At 66.0% G+C, this 27,382-nt stretch overlaps 2 protein-coding genes across 5 annotated transcripts in view; one reads left to right on the top strand and one right to left on the bottom strand.

The window, feature by feature from the left end:
- Positions 1–3,437: 3,437 nt before the first annotated feature.
- On the bottom strand, positions 3,438–8,425 carry SOHLH1 (spermatogenesis and oogenesis specific basic helix-loop-helix 1). The gene is made up of 8 exons (XM_053667642.1): positions 8,385–8,425; positions 6,906–7,043; positions 6,236–6,383; positions 5,805–5,926; positions 5,626–5,723; positions 4,614–4,800; positions 4,137–4,207; positions 3,438–3,655 (listed from the first exon to the last, which is right to left on the bottom strand). Exons 1-8 carry the CDS (start codon positions 8,423–8,425, stop codon positions 3,438–3,440), a joined length of 1,023 nt encoding a protein of 340 aa, XP_053523617.1.
- KCNT1 (potassium sodium-activated channel subfamily T member 1) overlaps positions 8,424–27,382 on the top strand; it is a 49,311-nt gene continuing 30,352 nt past the window's right edge. For 2 of the 4 annotated variants that reach the window (XM_053667780.1, XM_053667779.1), the window contains exon 1: positions 16,226–16,320. In XM_053667780.1, the coding sequence (XP_053523755.1) occupies positions 16,226–16,320 (95 nt within the window). Of the gene's footprint in view, positions 8,546–16,161; positions 16,321–27,382 lie in introns of those variants that run through there. The other 2 variants (XM_037127740.2, XM_037127741.2) reach the window with 2 other exon arrangements.

Raw genomic sequence — 27,382 nt, 5'->3', positions numbered from 1 at the left:
TCACGGACCTCTGCTCCGTGGACCCAGGGCCGCTGGCTCCCAATGTCACTGGCCTCCAGTGACACAAAGATCCTAGGGGGTGAGGGGTACACAGGGCTGTCAATACACGTCACCCAGGGGCACCCTCAGAGCCTGTCACTCTGCCTCCACAGGAAGTATGTCTGGCACACAGGCCTGTCCCCTTCCCACCTCCCAGCCTCCTTCCCGGGCGTGAGGGCAAGGGGGGATGTTTCCAAACCGCCCTGGGGTCAGATGCCAGCTGGTGACACTGCTGGCCAGGTCCCCTGGAGCGGCCCTGCCTGGGGGGTGGGACACTGCAGGTCTGGACCACCCTACCTCAGAGTCCTCCTGCCCCACCGAGGGTCCCTGGAGAGGAAAAGTGGCAGGTGTTCACGGCAGGCCCTGGAGGGGGCCCCAGCCCCGAACCCCCCAGGGCACACTGGCTTCCGGATGAGGCGTGCACCTAGCGCTGACCTCTCCAGGGGAGGGCGAGGCTGCAGCTGAGGCCTCTGCCCTCCCCTGGTACCAGGTATGACCCTGAAAAAAACCCTGTGGAACAAGGCAGCCCCATCATGCATGCCAAGGGCAGGCCTGGGCATGGCTGCCCTGGGTCACCTCTATGCCGGGGTGTCTCACTGTGCTCAGGTGCCAGCTGGGCACCTGCTGGGGGCTGGCCTGTAATGGAGGAGAACCCAGCTTCCCGGGCAAGTGGGGCCATTCTCAGGGGTCCCTGCAGGGTGGGTGCTGGCACATGGGGGGTGCAGTGGGGCCTGGCTGGACAGGTGAGGGGCTGGGGAGGGTCTCCTCTCCCTAGGCACCTGGGCTGGGAGATGAGTGGGTGGGCGTGTCCCTGGTGGGAGGGGAGGGGCCCCACTACTGCCCCCTACCTGCCACCCACTCCTCACTGGTCCAGCATCTCAGCTTCAGGACCGAGTCTCTGTGGCCAGAGGGTTGCCAAGGACACCGAGCAGCTCTCCAAACGCCTCCACCAGCACAGACTCATGGTGGCCATGAGGAGCATGGAGCCAGGTGGACGTGGGGGACTGGCTGTCACCAAGGCCCAGCCAAAGGCACTGTCCCACCAGGATGTCCTAGCTGAGGGGCAGGTGAACCCAGAGAGGGTGTGGCCTGACAGTGTCTGGGGTCCTCCTGGGCCCTGTGTCCCTATGTCTTGCTTCTAGGCAGCCAGGCCTCCCTGGTGGGGCAGGGGCAGGGGGCAGGGAAACAGATCACCCAGAAGCTGGGGGGTGCTGAAGCCCCCACTCCAACCGGACTCCCAGAATAGGCCAGCAGCCCCCAGCATCCGGCTTTCTAAACCCGCCTCTGAGCGCTGAACTCCTAGCATTTGTAGCCAAGAGCTGTAATTTGCTTCACAAAGGGCCCCGGGAGAGGAGGGGGTGGGAAGAAAGCTGTTCTGAGCGCCCCCACAGCTCCTTTCAGCTCCAGCCCAGCAGCAGAGCCCCCCACCAGCCCTTTCTCCCCCAGCTCACCTGGAGGCTCCAGCTTCAGAGGAGTGGCCACCACTCCTGTCCCCCTCCACTGTCACCGCCCCCAGAAGGATGCCTGGCCCCACACCTAGGTGGGCCCTGCAGTTCCAGGGGGCAGAGGGTGCCACTCAGGGTCCTTCTAACACTGCCTCGGTGCCCCCCTGGTGGGCGGAGGCGGCACAGGTGAGTTCTACCTGCCCCCTGAGGCAGGATTTTCCTCACCGCCCATGGGGTGGGGGGTGTCCCATCTTCGGCCCTTTGGGGCCTCGGTCAGAGCTCTGAGCAAGCTGCAGTCCCAGCTCCCTGACCTTCTTTGTGGAGTGCTGGGGACAGGTCAGTGTGCAGGGGCACGAGCAGACCCCCAGGGCCGCCTGGCCAGAGACCCAGGGGCTTCGGCGTCAGGGCCCTGCACCCAACCCCACATGGGCGTGGCCCCGACAGCTCCCTAGTGTCCCCGGTCCCCTCCCAGGTCCCCTCCCAGCTCACGGGACCCAAACGCTCAGCACTGGGCCTGGAGCAGCTTTGCCTACTGCAGCCCTGGCCAGCCGGGTCACCCATGCTACGCACTCAGCCACCTTCCGCCCAGTTCACAGTGCCAGGCCCGAGTCAGGGGGCCTGGGGTGTCCCACGCACTGGGGAGGCACCAGCCTATATGGGGCACATGTATGTATGAGTCCACAGGAGTGCATGTTAGGCACACATGTGTTCAAGCACACGCGCGATCTTTCAGGTCACACCCTTCAAGTGAGTCTGTGGGAGTGGGCGGCAAGGGCGGCCTGACCTGAGCCAGGCCCAGCCCCTCAGGCTCCAGGGTTGGGACGTCTCTGGACACCGGCTGCCAGGCCCACGGAGGCCCTTCCAGAGTTAGGGCTGCTGCTCACGGGCCACAGCTCTGCCCAAGGGTCTTCCGGAAGCCCATGGGGATGTGGGGTCCTGCAGGGGTCCTGATGTGGGGTCTCTAGCAGTGAGAGCCACCCCAGGCACCCACCTGGACCCCTCCCCAGGTCCCTGCAGCCGCCCCCAGGGCAGGGTTTGTGACGACGGCCTCTGGGGCAGTGCCTCCTCCCACACTAGTCACTGCTCACCTTTGTCTGACTCACAGAGGGAATGAGTGGAATTTTCCGCTCTGAAAGTGGAGGGCATGTGGGCAGGGGGTGGGCTGCTCGGGCAAGGGGCTCTGAGGTCATCCTCTGTCCGGGAGCCCTGACCGGCCCGGGGGCCCCCGGAAGCCAGGACCCAGTGTCTACACATGTGGGAAGAGCAGGCGAGCCCCTGGCTGGCCTGTCTGGAGACCGGAGACCGGCCTTGTTGTGCCTGGAAGGCAGTGGGACACGGAACGGAGTGGGTCTGGCCAGACACAGGCTTGGGCCTCCCTCGCAATAACGCATCCCCCCGCCCTGATCCTGGGGGTCAGATGCAGCTGGGACTGCAGCCGTGCCCACGGGGGAGTGGGGGTTCGAAACTGAAGCCAGGTGGCCTCCTCCCCGTGCTCCCTTCCCTGTGCCTTCCCAGCACTCCTTGGGTTGAGAAGACCCTTTCCTTGGGCCACCCAGCCTGGAGAGAGGGAATCAGGGCCACCCTGATGGACCCTCTGGGACCCCAGACCCGTCTCACGGGCAGGAGGAAGGGGTCCCATGCCCACCTCTCTGGGGAGCAGGCGGGGACACAGAACACTCGGTTGTGGGGCCCCCCACCCAGAGCTCCAGGCTGGGTTATTCCGGGAGCCACGGGGCCAAGTCGGGGCAGGAACAAAAGCCCTGGGAGCGGAAGCCAAGCCGCCCGCACAGCGAATGGCGTTAATTACACCGGAGAAGTTTGCTTCCTCTGGGAACAGTTCTTCCCTTTAATGCTCAGCCTCGCTGTACCACAGCGCAGGTGCAGCCCGGGCCCACTGTAAAATGCCCCCCCAACCCCGCGCATGCGCCGCTCCCGAGGCCCGTCCCTGGCTGCCTAGTAGGCCAAGAAGTCGGGGAAGATGCTGTCCCCCTCATCCCGAAGGACCAGGCTGGTGCAGCCCAAGTCCCAGCCCCAAGTCTCCAGGGCGCAGTCAGGGAGCTCCTGGGAGCTGAGCTCAGGGTCTGCCAGGAAGCCCAGCTCCGTCCTGTCCAGTGGGTTGCTCCTGGCTGGGGCCTGAGCGAGGGCACTGCTGCCTCTGCCCTCCAGGGACCCTGGAAGTAGATATGACGCATGAGCAGAGCAGGCAGGTCCCTGGGGGCCGGAAGGTGGGTCAGTGTGCGGGAGACACCCGTCCCTGCCCATCTGCGCCCCCCGCACTCAGAAGCCCTTTGCTCATCCGTGGCATGGGGCCCTGAGGTGCCAGGACTGGGGTGGGGCTCACACCTGCCGGCCCTGCTCAGGACCGAGGAGGCTCCCCCCACCCCCCGGAGCCCTACAGATGCTCGGCCCATCACACGCCCAGGTGCCCTGGTGGGGACTCAGCCCAGACAGAGGCACTGAGAGCCAGCTCTGGCGCCACACTCAAGCTCGGAGAAACTTCCTCCCAGTGACACAGCAGCAAGGAGAAATGAGAGCTCGGAGACAGACACTGGGACCTGGGTGTCACACCGCAAGGGGGACCCAGCCGCACCTTCCCGCAACCCCTGCCCCGATGAAGGGAGCAGGGGGCCCAGACCAGCGTCCCCTACTCACCCAGCCACCAGTCAGGACTGGCAGTCGGCAGGAAGGACAGCCCATCTTCCGCGTCACACCCTGACACGTACCTGGACGGGCAGAGACCGGCCATGGTGATCCCAGGTAAACCTCGGCCTGGGTCCTCAAGGACGAGGTGTGGCCCTAAGAGGCAGCTTCAGGCTCCCACAGATCCACAGCTCCCCACTCTGGCCTGAGGCCCGGAGCGCACCTGGCTGTGGGTTCCCGCCCCGCTGCCCCAGCTCCCTCCCTGGGCCCAGGCAGTGCACCAAGCCCCAGCCCCTTCACTATCAGTCAACGCAGGACCATTAGAAAGATGAAAATGTTTTCAAAAACACTTGTTAGGAAGAGCAGAGTCTGCCTGGCCTGGGCCTTGGCGGTCGGTGCACACACGTGGTGAGGGAGTGAGGGGCAGGACCTTCCCAGGAGGGCAGGGTGGACGGTGCCCACAGGTGCATGCGCCGGCCAGGGACCCACCTGGTGCCCGGTGGCACAGCCTGGTCAGTGCCCTCGGCCAGGGGCCCAGCCTGGCCCAGGCAGCTCTGAGCCTCTTCGCTCACCAGCATGGAGGCTGGCTGCCGAGAGCAGGGAGGCCAGGCTGGGGGTGCCCTCGGGACCTTGGAGGGATTCTGGGCTGGGGTCCATGGTGCCAGGCCAGACAGCCCTATGGGAGAAGTGAGGTATGGGTCAGCCTTCCAGCCCGGGCAACGGTCCTCCCCTGAAGACCTCAGCCCCTCCCCACTGAGCCCCGATGGGACATGGGACAGGATGCGCAGAGGCAGACAATGACTAGGAGAAAGTGAATGCCCAACAGCGAGGCATCTGATACCTGGGGCCAGGAAGGCTTCCTGGAGGTGGTGCCCCCTTGACCTCTGGTCAACAGGGGCTCAGACCTGGAGAGCCTCACGCTGCTGCAAGGCCCCTCTTCCCCTCTCCACATGCCTGTAACCCCTGACCTGGGGCACCACGCTCAGCCCAGCTCCCCGCTGAGTGACCTTAGTGGCCTCATGCCCTGTGAGCAGGTCCTCGAGGTCCCTGGTGCCCCGGTCTGCTGACAGCCCCATCCAGGCGAGACCTGCCCCTCCTTGGTGGGCACACGGGGGAGTGGGAAGGCAGTACTGCCTCCTGTGGCTCTCGGGGACAACAGCACAGGCAAACATGTGCAGGCGGCTTAACTGCCATCACCAGCAGCCACAGTCCAGAGAGGGACAAACAAGCCGAGCAGGGGTCCAGCATGCGAGGCGCCCTGTGGGCTTGGCTGGGGGCGGTGTCAGGGAGCAAAGGGGAAGGGACAGCCTTGGGTCTATGACTCACACCTTGGCCTCAGTGCCACCAAGGAACAGGCAGAGAGAGCTGCTGCAGCACGGGGGCCGCTCTCAGGGAGCTGGACACAGCAGCGGCCACAGGGGCAAGGAGGGCGGAGCAAGTCCCTCTAGGGTCCTGCACTTCCTGGGGGCCTAGGACTATACTGGTACCCAGTCGTGCTCACCAGGGGGTGCTGCTGGCCTGTCCCGCACCTCGGCCCCCGCCGTGGGGGCCTTGCCCTGGTCTACGCCCGTGGTCACACGGCTTGGAGGGTCCTGCTGCCTGGGTGGGGCAGAGACAAAAGGGGCCCTGAGGGGCTTGCATCCGCAGCCCCCACGCACCCCGCCCGCAGGGGACACGGACATGGTCACGGGTGCTCCCTTCCCAGGGCCCGGTGTGCCTGTGGGGCTCTGACGCGCCAGGGCCAGCTTCAGAACGTCCTCCTGCCACTTGTGCCACCACACCTCCTCGGAGGGAGTGACAGCCTGAAATCAGAACACACACAGCAATCGGGCCCAGTCTCCAGGGAGCCCACAGGAAAAGCGGGCCGTGGTGCGTGGTCGGCCGCCCTGCCCGGGGACCCGGGGTCCTCAGGACTGGGGGCCGGGAGGGCGAAGGCCCAGCCTGCCCTGGGCCTCCTGGCAACGGGACTTTGACCCCATGCTGGCACCGTGGGTGGGGGACTTGAGGGCTGGAGGTGGAGGCCACAGTGCCGCTGACGCAGGAGGCGCGTCGGCTGCAGAGCCTGCGCCAGCATGGAGGTGCTGGAGAGGACGCAGCCCGTGCACACTCACAGCCTGCTGCTCCCCGCCGGGCACCGCGGGGCCTGCGAACTGCAGGAACTGCACCGACATCTCCAGGACGGAGGCCATGTCCTCCCGCCGGCCCTCGAACTGCGGCAGAAGAGCCCGAAGGCGCTCGCAGCTCGCCGAGATCCGCTTCCTGCTTCCAGACAAGTGACAAACGCCCATGAGCCTGCCTGGCCCTGGCCGGGAGAAAGGACTGCAGCCACCAGAGCCCCCTTGGGGCAGCTCTGGGGGCCACTCTGGTAGAAGGGCCACAGGCCAAGGCCACGGTCGGCTCTCTGAGCAGCACGAGTCCTACAGAGACTGAGGTCCTGGCACAGCCCCTGCCACAGCCAGCCCAGGCCTGGACCATCACTGCCCTGGGGTGTGGGGAGGGTGTGGGCGCCGGCAGAGTCCGGGGTCCAGAGGACCCAAACGCACACCCTCAAGAAGCCCAGGGCTTCAGGTCAAAGAGGGGGCTGCAGCAGTGGCTCCTGACCCCCATGGGTTTTCTTATCTACCTTGGGGATAGGCCAACTGTCCCCTTAGTGAACAGATGCCACGCGGCAGTCCAAGTTGCCCGAAGGTTGGTTGTGCCCACAAATCTGGCCTCCTCTACCACCCACTCCCACCCCACTCTTTTAGAAACCTGTCCACCCAGCACACCATCGGCACCCACCTGCGCTCCCTCTCGCTGAGCACGTTCCGAGGGAGGCAGGAGGTGGGACCCTCCACCACTGCGGGGGTCTTGACTGGGGCGCATCCCCCAGCGGGGTCCCTGCAGTGGAACTGGGCACCAGTCGGGGACGAGCTGCTGCTAAGAAGAGTCAACAGCACCAGGCTCCGTGAACCCCGAGAACCACCAGAGCCCAGATGCGGTCAAGGGTATCTTTGGCGGAAGGGGAGCGCATCTGCGGACGGGTGCAGGGCAGGGCTTGGGTGGCCCAGGAACACAGCCTGGGCCCCTCCTCCCTCCTCCGCCCTTCCCGCCTTTCCCACCCGGTTTGGGGTTGCGGGGGAGCTCTGCCCTGGGTGAGCCATGCTGGGTGGGTGACTGGGACTCCATCCATTAGAATTGGGCGGAGGTGCGTTGAGGGGGAGGGGAGGGGCGGGAAACCGCGAGCACCCCTGGGCAGAGGCCTTTCACCTCACCTCCTCTGGCGCCCTCAATCCCCAATTCCTCACCTGCAGCCCCCTGAGACGGGTACTTGGGGAACCCCAGCACTGGGCTGGGGACCTTGCGACGCCATGAGCACACAGCTGCGGAGGCAGTAACTAAGCCTGAGACCACCGCACACACGCCTGCGCGTCCGCCAGCCCCACCCACTCACGTGCACGCTACCCGCCCCCACGTGCTTCCCAGTCAGCCTGCACCTGGCCCGCTGCCCTCACGTGGCCCCTGCACACAGCCCTCTACCCCGGACCAGAGCAACCTGCGGGAAGCCAAGTGCTTCCCATGCAGAAGTTGCGGGAGAAGGGCGCCTGGGTGCCTGCACTCCGATCCCCCAGCGCTGCCCTCTCGCCCCACTTCCTGGGGGTCAGCCCAGCTCCCACTTGCGTGTGGTTTCCCCTCCTGGCCCATGGGTGCCGCTGGTGACAGCCTCGAGTTGGGCACTGGTTATTTGGAAGCATGAATTCTGACCTCAAGGAGTTCCCAGCCCGTGGAGGGAGGGGGCAGGAAGGGGGCATCCTCTGGGTGAAATGGTAACTTCCAGGACACAGCTGGGCAGCAAGCCAAATTGGAGTCCACCGGGAGCCCCGGCCAGCCCTGCACTGGCACGTGGGCCTGGTGTCCAGGGGCCCAGAGGTGGGCACGTGGGAGGTCTTCGGGGAAAGGAATTGGTCTTAACTAATGGGAGGGGGAGATGAAGGTTTCCAGAACCTTGTAGGGCAGGTGGAAGGGAGTGGGGAGGCTGGTCTGATAACTGTTTGACCAAGCTCTATGGGACACAAGGGCCAGTTTAGGACGGACTCTGCCTCATCCCCGCCCGGCCCGACGCCAGCGCGATTCCCGGAGAGACCGGCAGGGGGCGCGCCCGACCAGGCGCCGCAACCCCGACCCCGGAACTCGCTCTCCCCCACCCCTTAATCCGAGAGAGAAAAGTGTTCTTTTTCGGGGCCAAGCGAGCAAAGAAGTCGCCTGTCGCTCCCGACTCACTTCTCCCTCGGCTCCGGGTCCGAGCCGCCGCCGGCCCGCATGCCGCTCCCGGACAGCGCGCGCAGCCCAGGGGGTATCCACAGGGGGGCGCGGGCGGGGGCGCGCGGCGGGGGCCACACCAACCGGACCTTCGTGTTCGATGACGGCCGATGCGCCCCCAGGTACAGTCGGCTGCGCCCTTCCCCGCGCGGAGGGTCCCCGGTCCAGGTTAGCGCCAGTCCCAGAGCCCTCCCACCCCCAGGACCCCTCATCCCCAAGATCCCCACTTCCAGGGCCAGGACCCGCGAGCGCCCTTCCTGACCACCCTGGGGAACGGGCGCCCCTCAGGACCGGCCCGGGCGAGGCGGCGGGCACTTACATCTGACCAGCAGGTGCCCCGGCAGCGTCCGTCCATTTGCGTCCTTAACGCGAAGGTGGCCGGAGCGCGGCCATGTTTGCATGCGGGGCTGAGCGTCTCCGTGGTGTGGGCAGGTGTGGCCCCGGGGGCCGGAGCGGTGCTGCGCCCGTAGGCCTCCCCGCCCCTTCGGCAGAGCCTGGGAGGGCCATCTGGGGTGCTGCCGCGTGTGGACGACAGGGCTGTGCGCGAGGGGCAAGGGGACCCCACATAGAAGTGGGTTTTCAAGGGCCTCTCTTCACAGGAGGAGCCCAGATTGAGGTGTGGGCATGCTCTCAGGGAGGGAAGGGCAGGGGCCCTGGTCTCCAGCTGCTGACCTTCATCCGCTGACTTCCCTTTCCCGGGGTTCCATTTGCTCGACTGTCTGTCGTGTGAGGAGCAGGGCAACTGGCAAGGGCTTCGGGTGGCCTGGGAGACGGGGAGCTCGGCCCTCCCTCCCTGTCAGTGTCCTGGGATGTCACCGGGACCCTGCCCATCCAGGCTACAGGCCCAGAGAGCACAGCACTCTGGAGGGTTCTGGAAGAGGAGTGACAGTCCCGGCGGGGGTTGCCTCTCTCCCTGTCCCACCAGCCCCAGAGGACAGACTCACGAGTCTGCCCCTCATCTTGTGCCAGGACCCAGACTCGAGGTGACCCACAGCCCGCACCTGCCTGTGTGACCATCCCCAGCTGGGCAGAGCCCCGTCCTCTGCGCCCTGCACCATCAGGCTGTTCTGAGGCTGGAGGGTGCACAAGGGGACCCAAAAGGCGGGCAGCCTGGGCCTGAGGCCCGGTGGTGCCACCAACCCCTCTCCTGCAGGACTCAGCCTCCTGGATGGAAAGTGAGGGGCGGGGCGGCTGGTCTCTGAGGGTCATCTATGGCGGGGACCAGGCTGGGCAGGGGAGTTGCCAGTCATGTGTCAAGGGTCAGGGTGGCCCCTCTGCAGGACGGCAGTGGCCTGGCCCCGGTGGGGGCACTGGGGGTACAGCTGGGGGGAGGAGCGTGTGCCCGAGAACTGGCTGTCCCTGTGGTGTCCTTGGGAAGAAGAGCTGAGGAACCCTGTGAGGTGAGTGTGGCCTGGACCTCGCCCGGGGCCACTCTGAGGGGCCAGCCAGGTCACCTCGGTCAGGCATGGCGTGGTCCCGGGAGTGCTCTTGCGAATTCTGTGGTCTTTGTAGTCCGGCTGCCCTTCTGCCCGTCTCCCTCCTCCGCGCCAGGTGTCGCCTTTCCTGGTGACCCATCTCCCAGTTCACCTGCCCGGCTTGACCGCCTGGTCCACTTGAGACTTGAGCTCTGTGTCCTCAGGGTCTGGGCCTGATGGGCTCAGTCCCCTCAGACACCTCCCTCTCCTCCTGGCACCAGTGGGGACAGCCCCTCCCCCTCCCAGGTCAGAGCCGGCCTCTGTCGCTGCACACACCCACTGCCGGGCGGTGGGCTGGTGCGGAGGCAGTGCCGGGGCCATGGGGATGGCAGGCAGGCCAGGCCAGGACCCCCTCCCCCTGAAGGGCCGGCTGGGCGAGGATTCCACCCCCAACCTCCCAGGTAAGGCCAGGTGGCTCAGGGAATGTGGTTTCAGCTAGAGAGGGAAGACCCTTCTTGGCGAAGTGGGGGTCCAGGTGGGGGGAGCCCTTTGGGGCGGCCTCCTGCTCCGGGCCTCACAGCGGGGTCAATCTTGGCATCCAGTGGTCTGGTCTCAGGCAGGCCTCTGTCCTGGAAGGTGGTGGATGGTGTTAGCCATCGTGTGGTGGTTCCAGTGGGGGGGGGGGGGCGCCACTTCACCCCGAGTGTCTGCTTTGGCCACTGGGGGGCTGTGAAGCCAGGCAGTGGGGGCCCCGGGAGGCTTGGCCCAGGGCTTGGCTTCAGTCTGGACCTCATGCCTTCCCACTATATGTGGGGCTCCAGGCCCCAGCCACCCCAACGGTCAGTGGGCACACCCCTTGCCACCGCCAGGTCCAGAGACCTCTGCCTGGCGGTGACAGCCGTTGTCTGGGAAGAAGACAATGTGGGGGCAGACCTCAGCGTCCCAGGGCCCACCGAGCTGCCTCCTGCCCGGCGCCTTCCCATCAGAAACCCCTGGCCTGGCCTTTCCCCAAACTCGGTTCCCAGCACCCCTGCCCTCCAGGCCAGTGTGGGACCCTCTGGACCCTGAGGGCAGAGGGCACAGACACGAACTGGCGTCCTGCCAGGGTACATGCCTGGGAGGTCCCCGCTGGCCCTCCAGGCCCATATTAGGGAGCAGTGCCTACAGGGCAGCAGGAAGTGGCCGGGCCCCATGGGAAAGGTTCTCGGCTGCAGGCTCCTTGGTCGGGGGACTGGAGGGAGCGCAGGGCTCTGCCTTCATCCAGAGGTGCCCCCAGCAGCAGCTCAGGGGGGTGGTGAGGTGAGTGAGAAGAGGTCATGGTGAGGGGGTACCGGCCCAGAGCTCTGCTTCCATCCAAGGGGGGTCCTTGGGTGTCAGCTGCGTCCTCTGGCCCAGGTCCACCGCCGCCTCTGAGTGCACTGGCCTGTCCACCGGCCACGTGGGTGTCTCAGCCTGTCAGTGCGTCAGGGGCCCGGAGTGACAGAGGCCCCCTCTCCTGGGAGCATTTCCCCTGAGGTTTCTCCTCCCGCCTCCCCGCCCCAACCTGCAGCCTGCGCCCCTGGCGTGCTGCCCTCGGGGACACCTGCCTCTGTGCTGGCTTCCACGAGAGCCAGGGCTCCTCTGTGCCAGCAGGTCCTCTGTGGACAGACCTACGTGGGTGGGGAGTGGTGATGGGCAGGGAATGCACACACCCCGTGTCCGTGGGCCTTGGCCCCCAAACACACGTGGCTGGGTAGGCACAGCTGTGCACACGCCCTTTCTCCGTGGGAGACCTGGAGCCGGGGGCTGCCCCTGCCTGGCGGGGGGTGGGGAGCAGTGCGCATGGCCCCCGGTGGAGCCCCAAGGCGGGTGTGGCTGGGAACAGCACCCGTGGACACGGGCGTGGTTACGGGTGTCCCGGGAGCCCTCCAGGCTGAGACCGTGTGGGGGGCACCCGTGTTCACCCCCAACCTCTTCTTCCTGTGGAGTTTGAGAGTGGGCCGGGCCTGGCCCCGGAGGTGGGGCTCGTACTAGACCCTGGAGGACACAGGTGGGAGAGGGGGCCTGGCAAGGCCTCTCCCAAGGGGGCCACTCGTGGTCGGGACCTCCCACTGGGGTTCCTTGCAGCCAGCCCATCCTGTGTGGGGCAGCGAAGCCCTGAGCAGTAGGGCGTGGTGACCACCCCAAGGTGGCAGCCTCCCTGAGGCTTGCCCAGCACCGGCCCTTGCTGGCTGACCATACTGTCATGCACGATGACAGTGAGACAGCCAGGGGCTCCACACGAGGACCTTGCTGGCACCGGTCTCTCAGCCAGCTGCCTCCTCCCCGGAAGGGCAGCCGTGGCATCGCCTCCGGGCCCGTGGAGGCTCCAGGAGGAAGGAGCTGCAGCCGGGACCTACCTGGCGCCTGTGGCCGTGGGCGAGCCCTGCAGGGGCTCTCCATGCGGGCAGGTGCAGGACCCTCCTGTTGGCGCCCCCCTGCCCACAGGCCCCTGTCATGCTCACAGGGGACAGGGCTTGAATACGGCACGGAGTCAGGCTCGTACTGGGCAGGAAGCCAGGCCCGGCTCTGGGCAGCATCCGCACTGACTGCACAGGAGGAAGTGGGTGTGGCCACATGTGGTCACAGCTCTCAGGGCGGGCAGCTGGGGACCCGAGGTGACCCGGGGGGCTGAGTGGATCTGGCTCTTCCCTGCACAGCCTTGGGCCCCTGACCCTCCGACCCGTGTGTTGTGGGGGCGGCATGGCCCTGGGAGGGCAAAGGAACTCATTGCAGAGCCAGGCTGGTCCCCATTCCCCTGATCGCCTGGTGGGCACTCCGGCCACAGCTGAGGGTCCACAGCAGCTGCAGTGGCCCCAGACAAGCCCTGGCCGGGGCCCCAGAGGGGCCAGCAGCCTGGCGGGGAGCCCTTGCGGGGCCATCTGGGCGCTGTGGCCATGGCCTGGACCCCAGGGAGATGGTGCTGTGCCCTGCTCCAAACCCTCTCCCTCCACAGGAGCCCCCCACCTTGGGGACGGAGTGCCTATCTGAGGCGGAGATGGCAGTCCTCGGGTCACGGAACGCAGCAGCTTCTGCCCTTCAGCAGGGCCAGGCCTCCTGTGAATGGGACAGCGTTCCTTCCCCAGGGGCAACCCCCAGGCCCTGCTGTGGCAGAGCAAACTCCATGCCCTCCACTCCGGCAGGCTCTCGGGGAGCTCCCCAGAACATGGGCCCCAGCTCTGGGGTCAGCACCACCCCAGCAGCTCAGCTCCAGCCTGGGTTTGGTCACCAGGCACCTCTGAGCGAGTGAGCACCCTGTGTCTGGCCAGAGGGGTGGCCACTCAGGCAGCTTCAGCCAGAGGACAGGGTGCAGCCAGAAGACGGGGTGCTCCTGGGCACCCCGGGGTTGCGGGCTGGGCCCTGTGATCTGGACGTGAACCTACCACCTGCCACTGAGTGACCCGGGCACACCGCTCCCTTCTCAGGCTGGCTTACAGGGGCAGGGGTGGGGTCAGGCCCGAGGGCTTAAGGATGGTCCAGGAAGATGACAAGGCTCCACAGCACCACCAGCCCTTCCCTGCCCACCGGGCTTGCCTGGTGTGTGCGGAAGCCGCTAGAAGCATCGGTTTTGACGACTCCAGTTTGAACCTGGCTTGGTGAGGCATCCGAGCTCTCCCCCGGGTCCTGTTGCGTCTCCAAGGCGCGATGAGTGCCAAACCCATTCCCCAGGGATGCCCCCTGGCCCCACTGCGGCTGTTTAATTACTATGGAAAGGACACACCACGCTCTGTCGTGGTCAGAGGGACATCCGGCAGCTGTCCACTCTCCTGGGCACCAAGCCCAGTGCCCGACTGCCCCGCCCCAGTGACACCGCTGTGTCCAAGGGGCTCACCTGGACCCTGGGTGGGAATGGGCACGCCACACAGTGCTCACCCACACGTGTGTGCGCACAGATGTGCACCCCCAGTCTCTGCTGCTGTTGCTTTCCGGGCTCTTTGGAAACTGTGGTCTGAGTATGAACCACTAAACAGTGCGTCTCAGGAGAGGGGCCAAGTTCCTGCCACACCCTGGGCCCCAGATGGTCAGTCTGAACAGCACCCGTCCGGACTCCTAGAAGGAGCCTCGAGGGTAAGGGGACCACTTTCTCAGGATGTCACGTGCCAGGCTGAGGAACAGGCCCTCTTCCCTGTGGCCTGCCCGCCCAGGGACCGCTGACACTAGGCAGGTGGTCCCTTGGCAGTTCCCACATCCAGTAACAAGTGACACATGGTCAGTTTCCTGTGTGGCCCTGTGGATGAGACATGGCCTTTAACCGCCCCTCCATCCCCTGAACTGAGGTCACCGAGCAGTAGGGACAATCTGTGCCTCATCTGCCTGCTGGGGGCCCAGAGGAACCTCCCCACGTGGCCTCCCTTCGGAGCAGGGTTGTGCTGGGTGTTTCACATCCACAGGATCCATGGACAGGGTCCTCCTGTGTTCACAGATGTGCCCACGTGGGCAGGGCGTCTGCTCCCCGCCACACTCATGGTGGTGCTCAGTGTCGCGGCCACACAGAAAGCAGGGTGGAGGGGCACGTGCTCCACTTACCTCCCCCGGCCGCATCCAGAGAGGGGTGCAGGGCTCTGACTCCCAGACGCCCCCTTCCCTGTGTGCCCCCAGCACATGGAGTTCCCGTTCTCTGGGGTCTGCCACCAGCACTTCCACGTCGGGGCCTGGAGGCCAGGAGGAAACCCGACCTGCGGTGGGGACGACTGCCGTGCCCGGGGGGCCGGGCCCGCGGGCTCTGCCTTGGAAAGGGGTTTTCAGCAAGAAAGGGGCAAAGCCAGGAAAACACGGCCCCTACCCCCAGCTGTGAGGCCCCCTGTGGCCCAGCCAGCTTGTGACTGAGGACAAACACAAGCCACGCTGATGCAATTAGGAAAATGTTATTTTTCAAACGCTGCCAGCTCCTTGGGGTTGGACCTGTGACCCAGGAAAGCAGCTTCGGGCGGACGGGCGGGGACGGTTGTTGAGCCTCTACCGAGGGTCTGTGGGAAGGGGGTGCTGTCACGCTGGGGGTGGGGGCCAGGGACGGGCCCTGGGGGTGGGGCTCAGGGGATGTGCCTGCCGTCCCGGCCTGAGCAGAGAGAGGAGGGTAGCCAGGTGCCCACCCACCTGCTCCAGGTGAGTGGCCCTCACTCCGGCCTCTGGGCACAGCCTGCCCTTACCATTCCTGCCCTAACCATTCCTCAGTGTGTGGTCAGCAACCTCCAATGGGGTGGAGAACCCCCTCTCCCCCAGCCGGTTCTGCCCCCCTGGGGGGCTGAGAAGGGCCCTCCAGGGTCCCCCACACTGAACAGCCGTAGCCACGTGCGCTCGCCTGGGTGGTCAGCTGATGCCAAAGGACCAGGAGTCCAGGGTGCTGGTTGGGGTCGGAGCCCTGGGGTCTGCCCTGAGTCCCCACCCGGGCTCCGGTTCATGGCTGCGCAGTGGCCCTCCTGATGGGGGGCGGTGGGCAGAGGTCCTGGTGCAGATGTCCCGAGGGCTTTGAGCGCTGCTGCACTGGGAGGCCAGAAGTTAGGAGCTTGGTGGCCTGCTGGCCCCCATCCCCTCTGCCGCATGTGGGTAACAGTAGCCAAAACTCACTTTGGCGTGGGGACGGGCCAGGGAAAGCGCAATAGCCCGAGAAGACAAGAGGCTCGGACCCGGAAAGGCAGCAGACCAGAAGGACCCTCCTGGGACCTGGTCTGGCCCCAGCCCTCAGCCCCAGCACAGCCAGGTCTCAGCTCTGGGGGCTGGAGACATTGGCCCAGAGGGTTCGACCCTCCCCCACTGACGCCCACTCCCAGGTTCTGATGCGACTTAGGCTGCCAGGCCCCAGGGAGGCCACAGAGGAGTGCCTCCCACTTCCTGGCCCCTCCCCAACACCGCAGCCCCGGGTCTGAGAGGAGGCGGCCGGGTGGAGGTGGGCGTTTCTGACTCTGGGGAAGGCAGAGCAGGTAGCCTTGGCAGGTGGGGGGCGGCTCTGGGAGGGCTCAGAGGTGGTGTGGGCACCTGCCTGCCCCTGAGTTTGGTGGCCACAAAACTCACCTGTGCCCTGGAGGTGCCTCGGAGTGAGCCCAGCGGGTGTGGTGGGCACGGTGGCCTCAGCGCTGGCAGGGGCAGGTCAGCGCGGGCAGGGGGCCGGTTCTGCGCGCAGGAAGGGGGAGGTTCTGTGCGGGGGAGGGAGGGTGCCTGGGTCTGGGGCCAGGGGAGCAGGCAGGGAGGCTGCGGGGCTGGCGCGCCGCGCGGCGGGGCCGGGTCTAGCAGGGGTGCGCGGGGCAGTGGGGCGCAGCAGGCCCGCCGGGCGCGCCAGGAGCTGAGGGAGCGCCGGCGTGTGCCCGCAGGCAGCCCGGCGCTGGGGACGGCAGCCGCGGGAACGGCGGGCCCCCGGACACTGCCAGCCTCAAGATGAGCGACCTGGACTCGGAGGTGCTGCCTTTGCCGCCGCGGTACCGCTTCCGGGACTTGCTGCTAGGCGACCAGTACTTCCAGAACGACGACAGGTAGGGCGGGCCGGGGTCTGCGCAGTGTGTCCGGCGCTGTCCGCGGTGCTGAAGCGGCGGGGCCCTTCAACTTTCCGGCTTCTGGGACCCGAGAAGTTTCAGGTGCGGTGGGGTGGGCGGGGGCGCCTTGGGGATGGGACGGGGTGCTCCGTGCTGAGCCGTCTCCCCGGGTCTTCTCCCAGCACCTCGGCCCTGCTCGCAGCTCTGTTCTTTGGGGGACAAACCAGGGCTGTGGGCACCCTAGTGGCTGAGGCTCCCAGTCTGGCGGAGGGCTGGTGGTCATTTATTATTAATGAAGCGATCGTGTCCTTCAAGCTCATTTTGTGGTCACTTAATTGAGGGTGGCAATGTTCCCTCGCCTCAAATTCTCCTGGGGAGACACAAGCAAAATGCACCTACGCCTTTCTGTAAAGGACCCGGAAGGAGCCCTTGGGAATAAGTCCTGTGCGGAGAGGGCTGGCAGGAGGCTGGGAGAAATGTTGCTTCCCTCTGCCTTTTCCCCAAATAGCTGTCTCGGCGAAGCACCTTCCCGCTGTCAGCCTCGGGGGAGGTGCTGTGTCGCCTGCCAGGGACGGCAGCGCCAAGGACTCCTGGGGCTGGAGCCCGCAGGCTTGGGGGGAGCGCTTTCCTGGCAGCGTGTTGGGGGGCTGGGCCGGTGAGCCCCCGGTTTCCCTAACAATGCGGGTGTCCAGCCAAAGCACAGGGCGCTGAGGTTTGCAACTGTGAGGACTGCGAGGAGTCCGGTGACAGTGCCCCTGGGAGAGCGCGTCAGTCGGGAAGGTCAGCCTGCGAGGCCAGTGCACACGAGGCCGCCTGGCAGACCCCACACGACCCGCAGTCCGGTTCTCCACGTAGTGCACCAGGGGCGCTGGAGGCCGGCGCCCTCACCACTCGGGATCAAGGGGCTCAGGTCCAGCAAGGGGCTCTCTGAGCGAGAGGTTGTTTCATCTTGTTGGGCTGAGTGCTACAGCCATAAATAGACCCACCCGGGAACATGAGACCCAGGGGAGAGTTCGTTCGACTCCCTATGTGGGGACAGGTGGATGGGGCTGCAGGCTGTCCTGCCCTCCTGGGACCCCGGGCAGGGCTGGGGCTTCCCTGAGCCAAGCGCCGTGTTCAGCATCTTCCGCGTTGGCACTAGCCCCTCGGTGCCTGTTCTGCTGTGACCGGGTCAATTCCTGGAAACAGCAGCCCAGAGACTGCTGCGGTTGGTCCGGGAATGGCGGCCGCCTCTGCCCCCCCACCCCCTCGGGCTCAGGGTGCCTTGACAAAGGCCAGTGACCAGGTTGATGCAATCAGAGTGACACAGCCCTCTGTTTTCAGGAGTGGGTGGCGCGTGTCTGCCTGGGGGGCCCCCCCAACCCTGGGGAAAGGGAGCCTGGCAGGCACCGAACCTGCCACGATGCCCTGGACCCTGTGGCCTGAGGTTTTATTGCGGTGAACTACACAAAACATGAAATGTACCACAGGGGACATTTAGCACACTTTCAACATTGTGCACTGTCCGGTTCTAGAGTATTCCATCACCCCAGCAGGAAACCCCATGCCCACTAGTGTTCACTCCCCTTCCCCTGGCCCAGGCTCGACAGGGTTCTGGGGCCTGGTGGGTACTGTGGCGTCGGGAAGGGGTTTCAGGGCTTCACTGGGGGCCATGGGGCCTGGCAGGGGCTAGGGAACCTCAAAGGGGCTGTGGGGCCGGGCGGGGGCCACTCCTTCACTCACTGCACGGAGATGTGTCTCGTTCCCCAAACTTTCTCTGCCCGGGGCAGCTGCTGGGGTGTCAGGGCCGGCCCAGCTCTGCTGTGAACCCTGTGCTCACGGGCTGTTCCCCCAGGTCTCACAGGGTGGGCAGTGCAGGGGACCAGGATGGGGCTTCTGGGGGGGGCTGGCCCCCGTTCATAGGACACACATGTGAGGGCTGCAGCTGGGCTCTGAGCTGCTACCCCAGCCCCGGGGGAGGAGGTGCTGGGAGGGACAGGCTCCGAGACCTGCCTAGGCCCCCGGCCGGTCCTGGGCCCACTCAGGAGGTGCTCGGGGAGCTCACACGGGCTTGGATGGGCCCTGGGACAGTCCTACGGGAGCCCTGGAGGGCCCGGGATGGGGGTCTGGCTGCAGTGGCTGGGTCTGTGTGGGTGGGTGAAGCCACGCTGAGGGGGCATCTGGGGCAGAGACTAAGCCGGCTCCCTCCCCTCCCACACGGGGCAGACCCTGCTCCCCCCCTCCCCCCACAGCCTTCTCTCAGTTCCGGCCCAGAATCCCTCCCTACCCTGCTCTGCCCACCCCCCCCACAGCCCAGGGCAGGCTCCGTGGGGCGGGGGATTATCGCCCTGACCTTGGCTCCTTGGGTAGCCAGCCGGTGGGCAGGGCTGTGGGCTTGCTGTTCTCCAGGGAAATAAAGCCACAGCCATGAGTCACCACAGCCTCCAGCCGCCACAGCTTCACGCCTGTGGCCTTGGGTGGGGAGGACCAGGCGCACGTGGGCGAAGGAGGCTGCTCCGCCTCTCCAGGGAGCCAGGTGGGGAGTGGGGCAGAGCCTCCCAGGGCAGCAGAGGGCCTGGGGCAACCTCCCCACTGCCTGCGGGCCAGGTCCGGGGCGTCCTGTCTGGACAGCTCGCTGCCCCTTCGCCCAGGAGCAGCTCGGGAGGCCCTGGCCCCTCTGGTCAGCACTGACCCTCCCGTGCGCCTGGAAACCTGAGCCCGTGATCCCGGGGACATGCTTCGGGGTCCGAGGGCCTCCTCCATGGCTCAGGGGCTGCAGCCCCCAGCCAGGCTGTGAAACCTTCTTCGAGGGGGCGGATAACAACCCCCAACCCCCAAAAGGGTGGCTCTGACGCAGCAGGGACAGAGGGGAGAGAAAGGGCTTTGGTCACCACTGACCCTTAGTCTGTGACACGGACAGAGGCTTCAGCCCCACCCCCTCCGGCTCAGGAAGGGGCCATGAGGTGCAGGACATGGCAGCCACCCACGGGCTTGTCCCCCACAAGGAGACAATGACCAAAAGGCTGGGGTGGGCAAGCCCCAGGTAGGGGGCAGAGGCCTGCCCACTGGCGCCCCCTGGCCAGCATCCTGGGAACTGCTGCCTTCCCAGCCTGCAGGCAGCCCAGCTGTCCTGAAGCTCCCAGAATAATAGGCAGGGGCCACGCCAGGGTCTGCGTCCACCCCCCCTCCCAGGCCAGGTGGGTGGACCGGCTGTAAGCACCATCAGGGGCCAAGGCTACAGGCACTGGGGGGCTCAGTGTGGGGAGCCCTGCAGCAGGGAGGATGGGGAGGCCAACGGTCCAGCAGCTCCCCAGGCCCCCACGACCTTTGTCCCTGAGCCCCTCTGACAGCAAAGGGTGGGTGGACATGCTTCTCTGGAGTTGAGCAACACTGATATTGTTTCACACAGCAAGCCGGGAGGCGGGAGGACAGGCAGGCCCGCTGTGCCAGGAGCGTGGGGGCCGTGAGCACAGACCCCTGCCTGGCCCAGCGGGAGCACTGTCCGAAGCAGCAGCTTGGGCAGGGCCTGCTCCTGACCTTGGCCCCTCCAGCCTGGGCCCAGAGAGGCTGGGGGCTCCACCAGAGGCTGCCCACCCCCACCTCTGAGCAGAAGTGGATCAGGCTGCCCGGGTCCCAGGTGGCTGGGGACAGAGCCAGGCTCTTCCCATGGGATGAAGGCCCTGCGGGAGGGAGTGGCATTTCCAGGAACAGCCTGTACTCGGAGCCACTCACCTGCGATTGTTGAAAACAGCGTCGCTGAGCTGGGCTGGAGAGCAGCGCTGCCCGCCCTGGAGTGGTTGGTGGGGGCTGAACACGGAGGCCCTCGGCCCATTCTGAAGGGCTGGGGGCTGCCCCCTCCTTCCCGCCCAGCCAGCAGCCAACCTCAGGGCCTGCCTGGGTTTGTCCTTCCTGTCCTGGCACCACCCACGTCCACCCCCCTCCTACCCCCAGACCCAGGGATGGCGAGGCAGGCGTCCCCCTGTGGCCGGGGCCTGTGTGTCTCAGGCACCTCACTGCTTCTGAACCTGCCTGGGGGGGGGAGGGAGGGGGGGACTTGAGTGCATGATGCCAAAGCAAAGTCCTCCTGAGTTAGTGTACAGCAAAACCCGCCACGCAGTGAGGGGGCGGCCGGCGCCCTCCAGCATCACGAAAATTACCAGCAGCTTTGTGCTCACATCGACAGCGGATCTGCCCCCCCCCCCAATGGGCCAGGGACCTGCCAGTGTGGTGTCCTGGGCTCGCAGCCTGGCCCCTGCAACGCCAGGGGGAGGCAACAGTGTTCGGCTGAGTCTCCCGGCCCCACAATCCAGGGCCTACACCACAGACAGCAGGCCCACGGCCTGGAGGCTGGCCACTGAGGTCAGGGCGCCGGCAGCCTGGCCGGTGGTGCTGGGCAGGACCCCACTCTGGGTTTGGGACGCTCTCTGGCTGTGCCCTCGTAAGGCGCATGCGTGGGAGCCGGGAGGGGCAGAGAGAGCTCCAGTCCCTGTAAGGACAGGAATCCCACAAGGTGCTCACCCTCGTGACTTCACCTGACCCTAAGCCCCTCCTCAGGCCCCACCCCCTCTCGCCATCATGGGTTTGAGGGGCCTGGACGTTCAGTCCACGGGCTGGGGTGCGGCAGTGACACTGTCACTGGACGGCAGGGAACTTAGTTGGGACCAAGCTGTGCTCCAATGTCAGTCTGGGGGCCAGCAGGGAGCGTCCCCTCCGCTTCAGACCGGGCTTGTCACCTGGCCGACAGGGGCAGATCCCCCAGGAAAGGGCCCCCTTCGGGGTGGCACAGCTAGTAGGAGGGGGTCTGTGGTGTTTTAGAAATAGGGTCTTTGTGGACGTTCTTAGGGTAAAGCTCTGGAGATGAGATGATCCTGGATTAGGGTGGGCCCTCCTTCCAAGGGCTGGTGTCCTCGTAAGAAGAGAAGGGACCACATACAGGAGAAGCCACAGGAAGGCAGCAGAGACTGGAGTGATGTGGCCAGGAGCTGGGGTGGGGCGGGCAGGACCCTCCCCAGGAGACTCCAGGGGGAGCGAGGCCCTGGGATATTGGCTTCTGAATTCCGGCCTCAGAGATGAAAGTAAATTTCTGTTGTGGGAAGGCCCCAGTTTGTGGCAGTCTGTTACACCAGCCGCAGGGCACAGACACCCCCACCAGAGGGCACAGGTGCGGTGCGGAGGCCCCCGAAGCTGGGGTCCCAGCAATGCAGGGCCTGACCCTTGTCGGGTTGCTGGGGGAGACCCCGGCGTGGGGCTGCAGGGTGGGCACCGCCCCGTCAGTGGGCCCCCCCCCACCCCCGGCCAGCTGGGATCATCTTTGAATAACAGCCTGTCCTCCTGCTGGGCTGCTCTCTGGACCGGCCCTAAATTGGCTGAAAATGTGCTCCAGCCCTGACTGGCGTGGGGGTTGAAAGGTCGAGGGTTCAATCCCCGGTCAGGGCACATGCCTGGGTTGTGGGCCAGGTCCCCAGTTGGGGGCGTGTGAGAGGCAACCACACATTTCTCTCCCTTTCTCCCTCCCTTCCCTTCTCTCTAAAAATGAATAAATAAAATCTCTTAAAAAATAAAGAAAGCAAATGTGCTTGAAAGTGAAATCCCAGAACAGAGGCCCCGCTCCCACCCAGCCATCGGCACCTTCCCAGGCCAGTCCCCCGCCCACAGTGGAGGAAGGGGCGGGGCCTGCCTGCAGCCTCCATGACCTTGACCCCGTGGCAGCCCAGGAATGAGGCCACTGGGCAGGCAAGGGACACAGCCCCAGTGGGGTCACTCCCAGTGAGCCCCCCAGGGGCGGTGAGGATGGGGGACGCAGGTCGGGGGCACAGGAGGAGCCGAGGGCACCTGGAGCAGGCGGAGGCCCAGGCCCAGTGCAGGCTGCTCGGGGTTTGGGGGGGCAGGTGAGGAGACAGACATGGAACCCCAGCTCCCCTCCATGGCCCTGTGCTGGCAGGGACAGACCCCCAGCCCGGAGGGGCCCTAGCCAGGCCTCCATGTCTCGATCCTTCCAGGCCCAGAGGTCCCTTCTGGCTGCACCCTCACCCCAAGCCCATGGGGTGCTCGTGTCCTGGTTCCCCGCTCTTTTTTAATTTTATTTTTCAATTACAGTTGACATTCGGTATTCCTTTGTATTAGTTTCAGGCGTGCAGTGTAGTGGCAAGACCACCATCAATCGCAGCCTTGACCGAGTGGCCCCCTTCCCTCCTGACCACCCCCAGCATCCGGTCCGTGCCCATCGCGGGGCTGCTGACAGGCCAGGGGGGGCGTCATCTCGCCTGCCCACCCGCCTCCTGGAGAGCACCAGACCCCCTGCCTGGCTAACTGGGCGCTCACCCCTTCGTGCCCCACAAGTTCTGCCATTGTTCTGGGGGCCCTGCCACAGTGACTCACCCGGGCCCAGACAGGGGGGCTGCCTGGGAGCAGGGAGAGGGACCCCAGGCCCGTGTGCCCTTTCAGAGGGACAGGTGGCCCGTGTGCCCTTTCAGAGGGACAGGTGGCCTGTGTGCCCTTTCAGAGGGACAGGTGGCCAAGGACTCCGCTGGGGCCCGGCGGTGGCCGGAATGCCTGGGAGGCTGTGACACCCCGCACCGGCGCCCCCGCGCCGGCCCGGTCTCCTCACTTTGGATTCTCTGGGCAGGAGGAGGGGTGCCCAGGGCACCCGAGGCCGCCAGGCAGGGCCCTCCCCGGGCCTCTGACAACAGCCCCCAAAGCTGTCATGGTCCTAACCCGTGGAGCCCGTGCATGTGGCCTTACGTGGCAGAGACTTTGCAGAGGTGGCCAAGTGAAGCAGTTTAAGTTTTTTACTTATTTTTAGAGAGAGGGGAGGGGAGAGAGAGAAACATCAACCGCTTGCCTCTCGTCTGCGCCCCGACTGGGGACCAAACCCACGGACCGGGAATCGAACTGATGGCCTCTCACTTTGCAAGACGCTGTCCAACCAGCCTGGGCCACGTCGGGGATTCTGACCTTGCAGGGTGTCCTGGTGTCCGAAAGGCCATCCCGTGTGTCCTTCCAAGAGGGAGGCAGGAAAGGTTGAAGTGGTCGATTTTCTTACGGATGTTTTGCCACAACTTTAAAAAAAAGAACAGAGAGAAGCAAAGGGAGACCTAACACAGAGGCGGCCCCGGAAACTGATGGAGGTGGGGGGCCTCCCCAGAGCCTGGGGGGGGCCGGCACGGCCGGCCTCGCCGCACCTGGGTCTCAGCCCAGCGATGCTGATTTTGGACTTCGGGTCTCTGGACCATGGCAGAGTACGTCTCTGTCACCGAGGCCACTCCATCGGGGTCAGGACGAGCACATGCCAGGAAACCTCACGGCTGTTTGGGGACAGCAAACATCAGGGAGAAATTTGGGGCTGGTGGCCAGGCCAGCTGTCCCCACACACACGCCCTGCACTGGGGAGGGGAGGGGGTGACCCCCCAGAGCTTAGGAAGCCCCAGGTGGTGCCCGGTGAGAGCCCTGGGTGTGGGGGCTGGGGCTGGGCGTTCCACGGGGCACAGCACAGACCTGGCTGGGGCAGACCCGCCCATGGCCTCCGGCGGGGCCTTCCGGCTTGTTCGGTCCAGGCATCGAGCTGTCTGGTGAGCAGCAGCCACTCACTCCTTTAACCTGGGCTGGCTCCTGCCTGCTGTGGCCCCAGGACCAAACGGGACGATGCGGTCCCCAGGATTACGCACTCACAGGAGTTGGGGCTGGGCTGCACCCCTCGGGAGTTCATATGTTGGACCCCCAACCCCTGTACCTCGAATGTGGCCCAATTTGGAAATAGGCTCTTTCCGGGTATGAAGCGAGTGGGGGCTGCTAAGGTGGGCCTCCTCCAGTGTGCCTGGTGTCCTCGAGAGGAAGAAATCTGGCACAGGCACGGAGAGAAGGCCAGGACAGCCGGCGCTGCCCACACCGGGACCTCGGCGCCAAGCCTCTGGTCTGCACGGCATCCGGTCTGCGAGACCACCCAGGTCTGTGGTTAGAGCCTCGAAGCTCACCCCCCCCCCCACCCCGGGGCAGGAGGGGCTGGGCGTTGCAGTTCAGGCGGCCGACCAGTCGACTCTGAGCCTGCCCGGAGGAGACTGCCCGCAGGGCGCAGGCTAATCAGGGCCCTTGGTGCAGAGCCCTTGCTCTGGCTGGCACAGGGAGGTGACACACCAGAGCCAGCCTTAAGGACAGAGGGGCCACCTGCCCTTAGGGACTGAGCAGACCGAGAGGAAGGGTGGACCTCAGGCCCCAGTCACCAGGAGCTGAACCCTGCCGCCAACTGGTGAGCTCGGGGCCCACCTCTCTTGGAGCCTCAAGAGCTCGCCCTGCAACGCTGCCAACCTGGGCCCCGTGAAACCCAGAGCCAGAGACCCAGCCGGGCTGTGCCGGCCTCTCACCGGCAGCACCGAGAGGCGGTGCAGGAGCGGCTGCGAAGTTGGGGGTGGAGGGCCACACAGCAGAGACGCGCAGGAGCAGGCCTCCTGTCCCACAGAGGGTTCCGCCGCCTCCACTGGGCCGGGGGCCTGCTCCTTATCTGCCCCCAGTTATCCTGGGAACTGGGCCCGAGGGCCTGGAGGGCGGAGCCTGAGTGACTTGGGCCAGAGAGCGTTGAAAGTGCCACCAGGCCCCGAGTTCCTTACGTCCGGCTTGTCCCTCCGTGAGATGGCCAGAGGGTCCGCCGGGGTCGTGACAGCAGACCAGCCCTCCACTGAGCAGTGACGCTCCCCCTTGCCACCTCACAGGGACCCGTCACTGTGAACATCAGCCCCACCCACGGAGCAGCCTCACTGAGCCCCACACTCGCGGACGTCCGCCTCTCCGGCCCTTGTCCCCCCGCCCCCTGCATGAGTGTTAGCCCGGTGCTTCTGCCGGCACTGCCATCCCAGTCCCAGGAACTGGCGTGCGCTGGAGCACCGCCCCACTGACAGGCAGCGCACGCCCTGTGCATTCTCCCCGACGCCCAGTTTTCTCGGCGAGGAAGCCACGGCTGGTGCCAGTGAAGGTGTTTTCTTCCTGGGTCCCTCTCTCCGGGTCTCCTGCACTGACCCGCGGGACTGCGCAGGCTCACCGTGTCCCCCAAAGAGGCGCACGTCTTGAACTCGACCTCTGGACTTACAGATGGGACAAAGAGTCTTCAGATGGAATGTGGTCCTGGATCATCGGGGTGGGCCCCCCGGAGTCCTGGGGGTCCTCAGAGAGGGAGGCAGACCAGAGCAAGGAGCGAGGCCCCGTCCAGAAGCCGGAAGGACGGGAACCAGCCTCCCCGGATCCCCTGCGCTTGCTCAGCCTTCGGGGGGGCCCCCTCCAGGACGGGAGGTGAGGCGCCTGTGTGTGCGAGCTGCCCAGTTCGTGGTGCCTTGTTAGCGTAGCCGCAGGAAGCTCACCCACCTAGTTGGCTTCATCGTCCCTCTGGTCCTCTGCTGTCGGGAGCCAGCCCTTCCCGCTGGATGCTGGGTTCCCTTTCTTCCCAACTGTTTTATTGTGGACAAGTACACATAACACTGGCCCTCCACCCCGCCTCCGGGCACGCACGGCTCAGCGGCAGCAGGGACAGTCATACTGCCACCACCGTCCTCTCCAGAACTGTCTGTTTTCCCACACGGACACTCGGTCCCCAGGAAACCCCCACTCCCACCCCACCCCAGCCCCGGCCCCACCGTGGACTCCCTGTCTCTGTGGGTCTGCTTCCTGCAGGGACCGCGTGTGAGCGGGGCCATAGATACACGTCCTCCGGTGTCCTTTCACTCAGCACGACGTCCTGCAGGGCCGTCAGGGTGGCAGCCGGTGTCAGTCCTTGCTCCTTCCTGAGGCTGAGTCACACTCTGTTCCCACTCCCAGTCTGCCGGGCACTTTGAGAACGTGTCCCACCCCCACTGGCCCCCCTTCCTGTCTGCATCTCAATTTGAGGTTGTCACTGCCCACCCACCTCCTCACCCCGGCCCCTCCCCGCCCCCTCCACCCTCCCCTCCTCAGCAGGGTGTTGGCAGTCCCACTCCGAGCAGACCCCTCCCCCGGCCCGCCCGGCTGGCGCAGGGACTGAGGCCGCACTGCTGACAGGGGGGCCGGAGGTGCTTTCTACCTGCCCCGCCCTGAGCGCGGCCTTGGAGCTGCAGGTTGCGGTGGGAGGAGTGCTGCGTCACCCGGGGCCCTGCAGGACCAGCTTCACGGTGGCCCATCACCAGACGCCACGGCCTCTGTCCCTGCTGGGGGGCTGCCTCTCCTCCCCTGAACAGCTCCGCCCCGCGCAGCCTGCGCTGGCAGGTGCCCGCTGCTCCTCCCTCCACTCGCGTCACCCACAGCATTCGTGAGAGCCCTCCCCACGAAGCGTGGGACGGCCTACTTTGTGACCGGACTGTCACGGTGGACCTCGGACGCCATCGGTACCTGAGGACGGACAGCACTCTCTCAAACCAGGGTCGGGAAAGACACCACCCTCGTGGTGGACAGGCTGGACGCTGGGCCTTCCTGAGCCTGGTGGGGACCCGCGGGCCCCTGTGCTCTCACGTGCTCAGGGTGTCCTGCCTGGGCACCCCAGGCTGGCTGCAGCCCACTGCCCTTGCCCTCTTGGTGCACCTGGGGAGCCTCTCACAGCTTCCTGCACCTCCCGGGCTGCACGGCGAGCACCCCTGCCACCCAGCCCTTCTCCTGGGTGTTGACAGCCGCGCAGGCGGCGGGCAGTGCCCCCTCCCCCAACCCGGCCATGCAGGGCGCAGCCTGCAGCTGCAGCCCCGCCGGCCCAGTGTTTTGAGCTCACCACAGGGCGTGTCCCGGCACTTTCCGCTCTCTGTCTCTTCAGCCGCCACGCCACCTCTTCCCACTGGAAGGGCGAGGAGCAAAGGGCAAAGAGCGAAGGGCAACATGTGCTAGGCCCCTCTCCCCAGGGGCAGGCAGGGGCCCAGCCCATGCGAACACCTCCTCCCTCTAGGGCAGGAACGGACATGAGCCCCAGGCGGGGAGGTGCACAGGTTTGCATTTGCTGAGACCACCAGTGGCATCCACGACCACGTTCCTTACTCAGCCACGTCTGGGCAGGGGCTGGGCAGGGGGCCGCCCTCCTCCCACAACCCTCCACAAGCCCCAGTCCCCGGTGGGGTGGCGGGCAGGGTCACAGGTCAGGTGAAGA

This window comes from Artibeus jamaicensis, unplaced genomic scaffold (assembly GCF_021234435.1).
Source record: "Artibeus jamaicensis isolate MK-2021 breed Jamaican fruit bat unplaced genomic scaffold, CSHL_Jam_final contig_471, whole genome shotgun sequence".
Lineage (NCBI taxonomy): Eukaryota > Metazoa > Chordata > Mammalia > Chiroptera > Phyllostomidae > Artibeus > Artibeus jamaicensis.
The sequence above is the reverse complement of the archived record's forward strand: the minus strand, read 5'-3'. Positions and strand labels throughout refer to the sequence as shown.

Excerpts from the sequence above, each read along its gene's own strand:
- SOHLH1 (XM_053667642.1), bottom strand. The coding sequence starts at position 8,425 with ATGCGGGCCGGCGGCGGCTCGGACCCGGAGCCGAGGGAGAA. Across the intron at positions 4,801-5,625 it reads CAGGCCAGCAGCACCCCCTG|GGCTGTCTGGCCTGGCACCA; the intron begins GTGAGCACGACT and ends CTTCTCCCATAG. Across the intron at positions 4,208-4,613 it reads GCTGTGCCACCGGGCACCAG|GTACGTGTCAGGGTGTGACG; the intron begins GTGGGTCCCTGG and ends CTGCCCGTCCAG.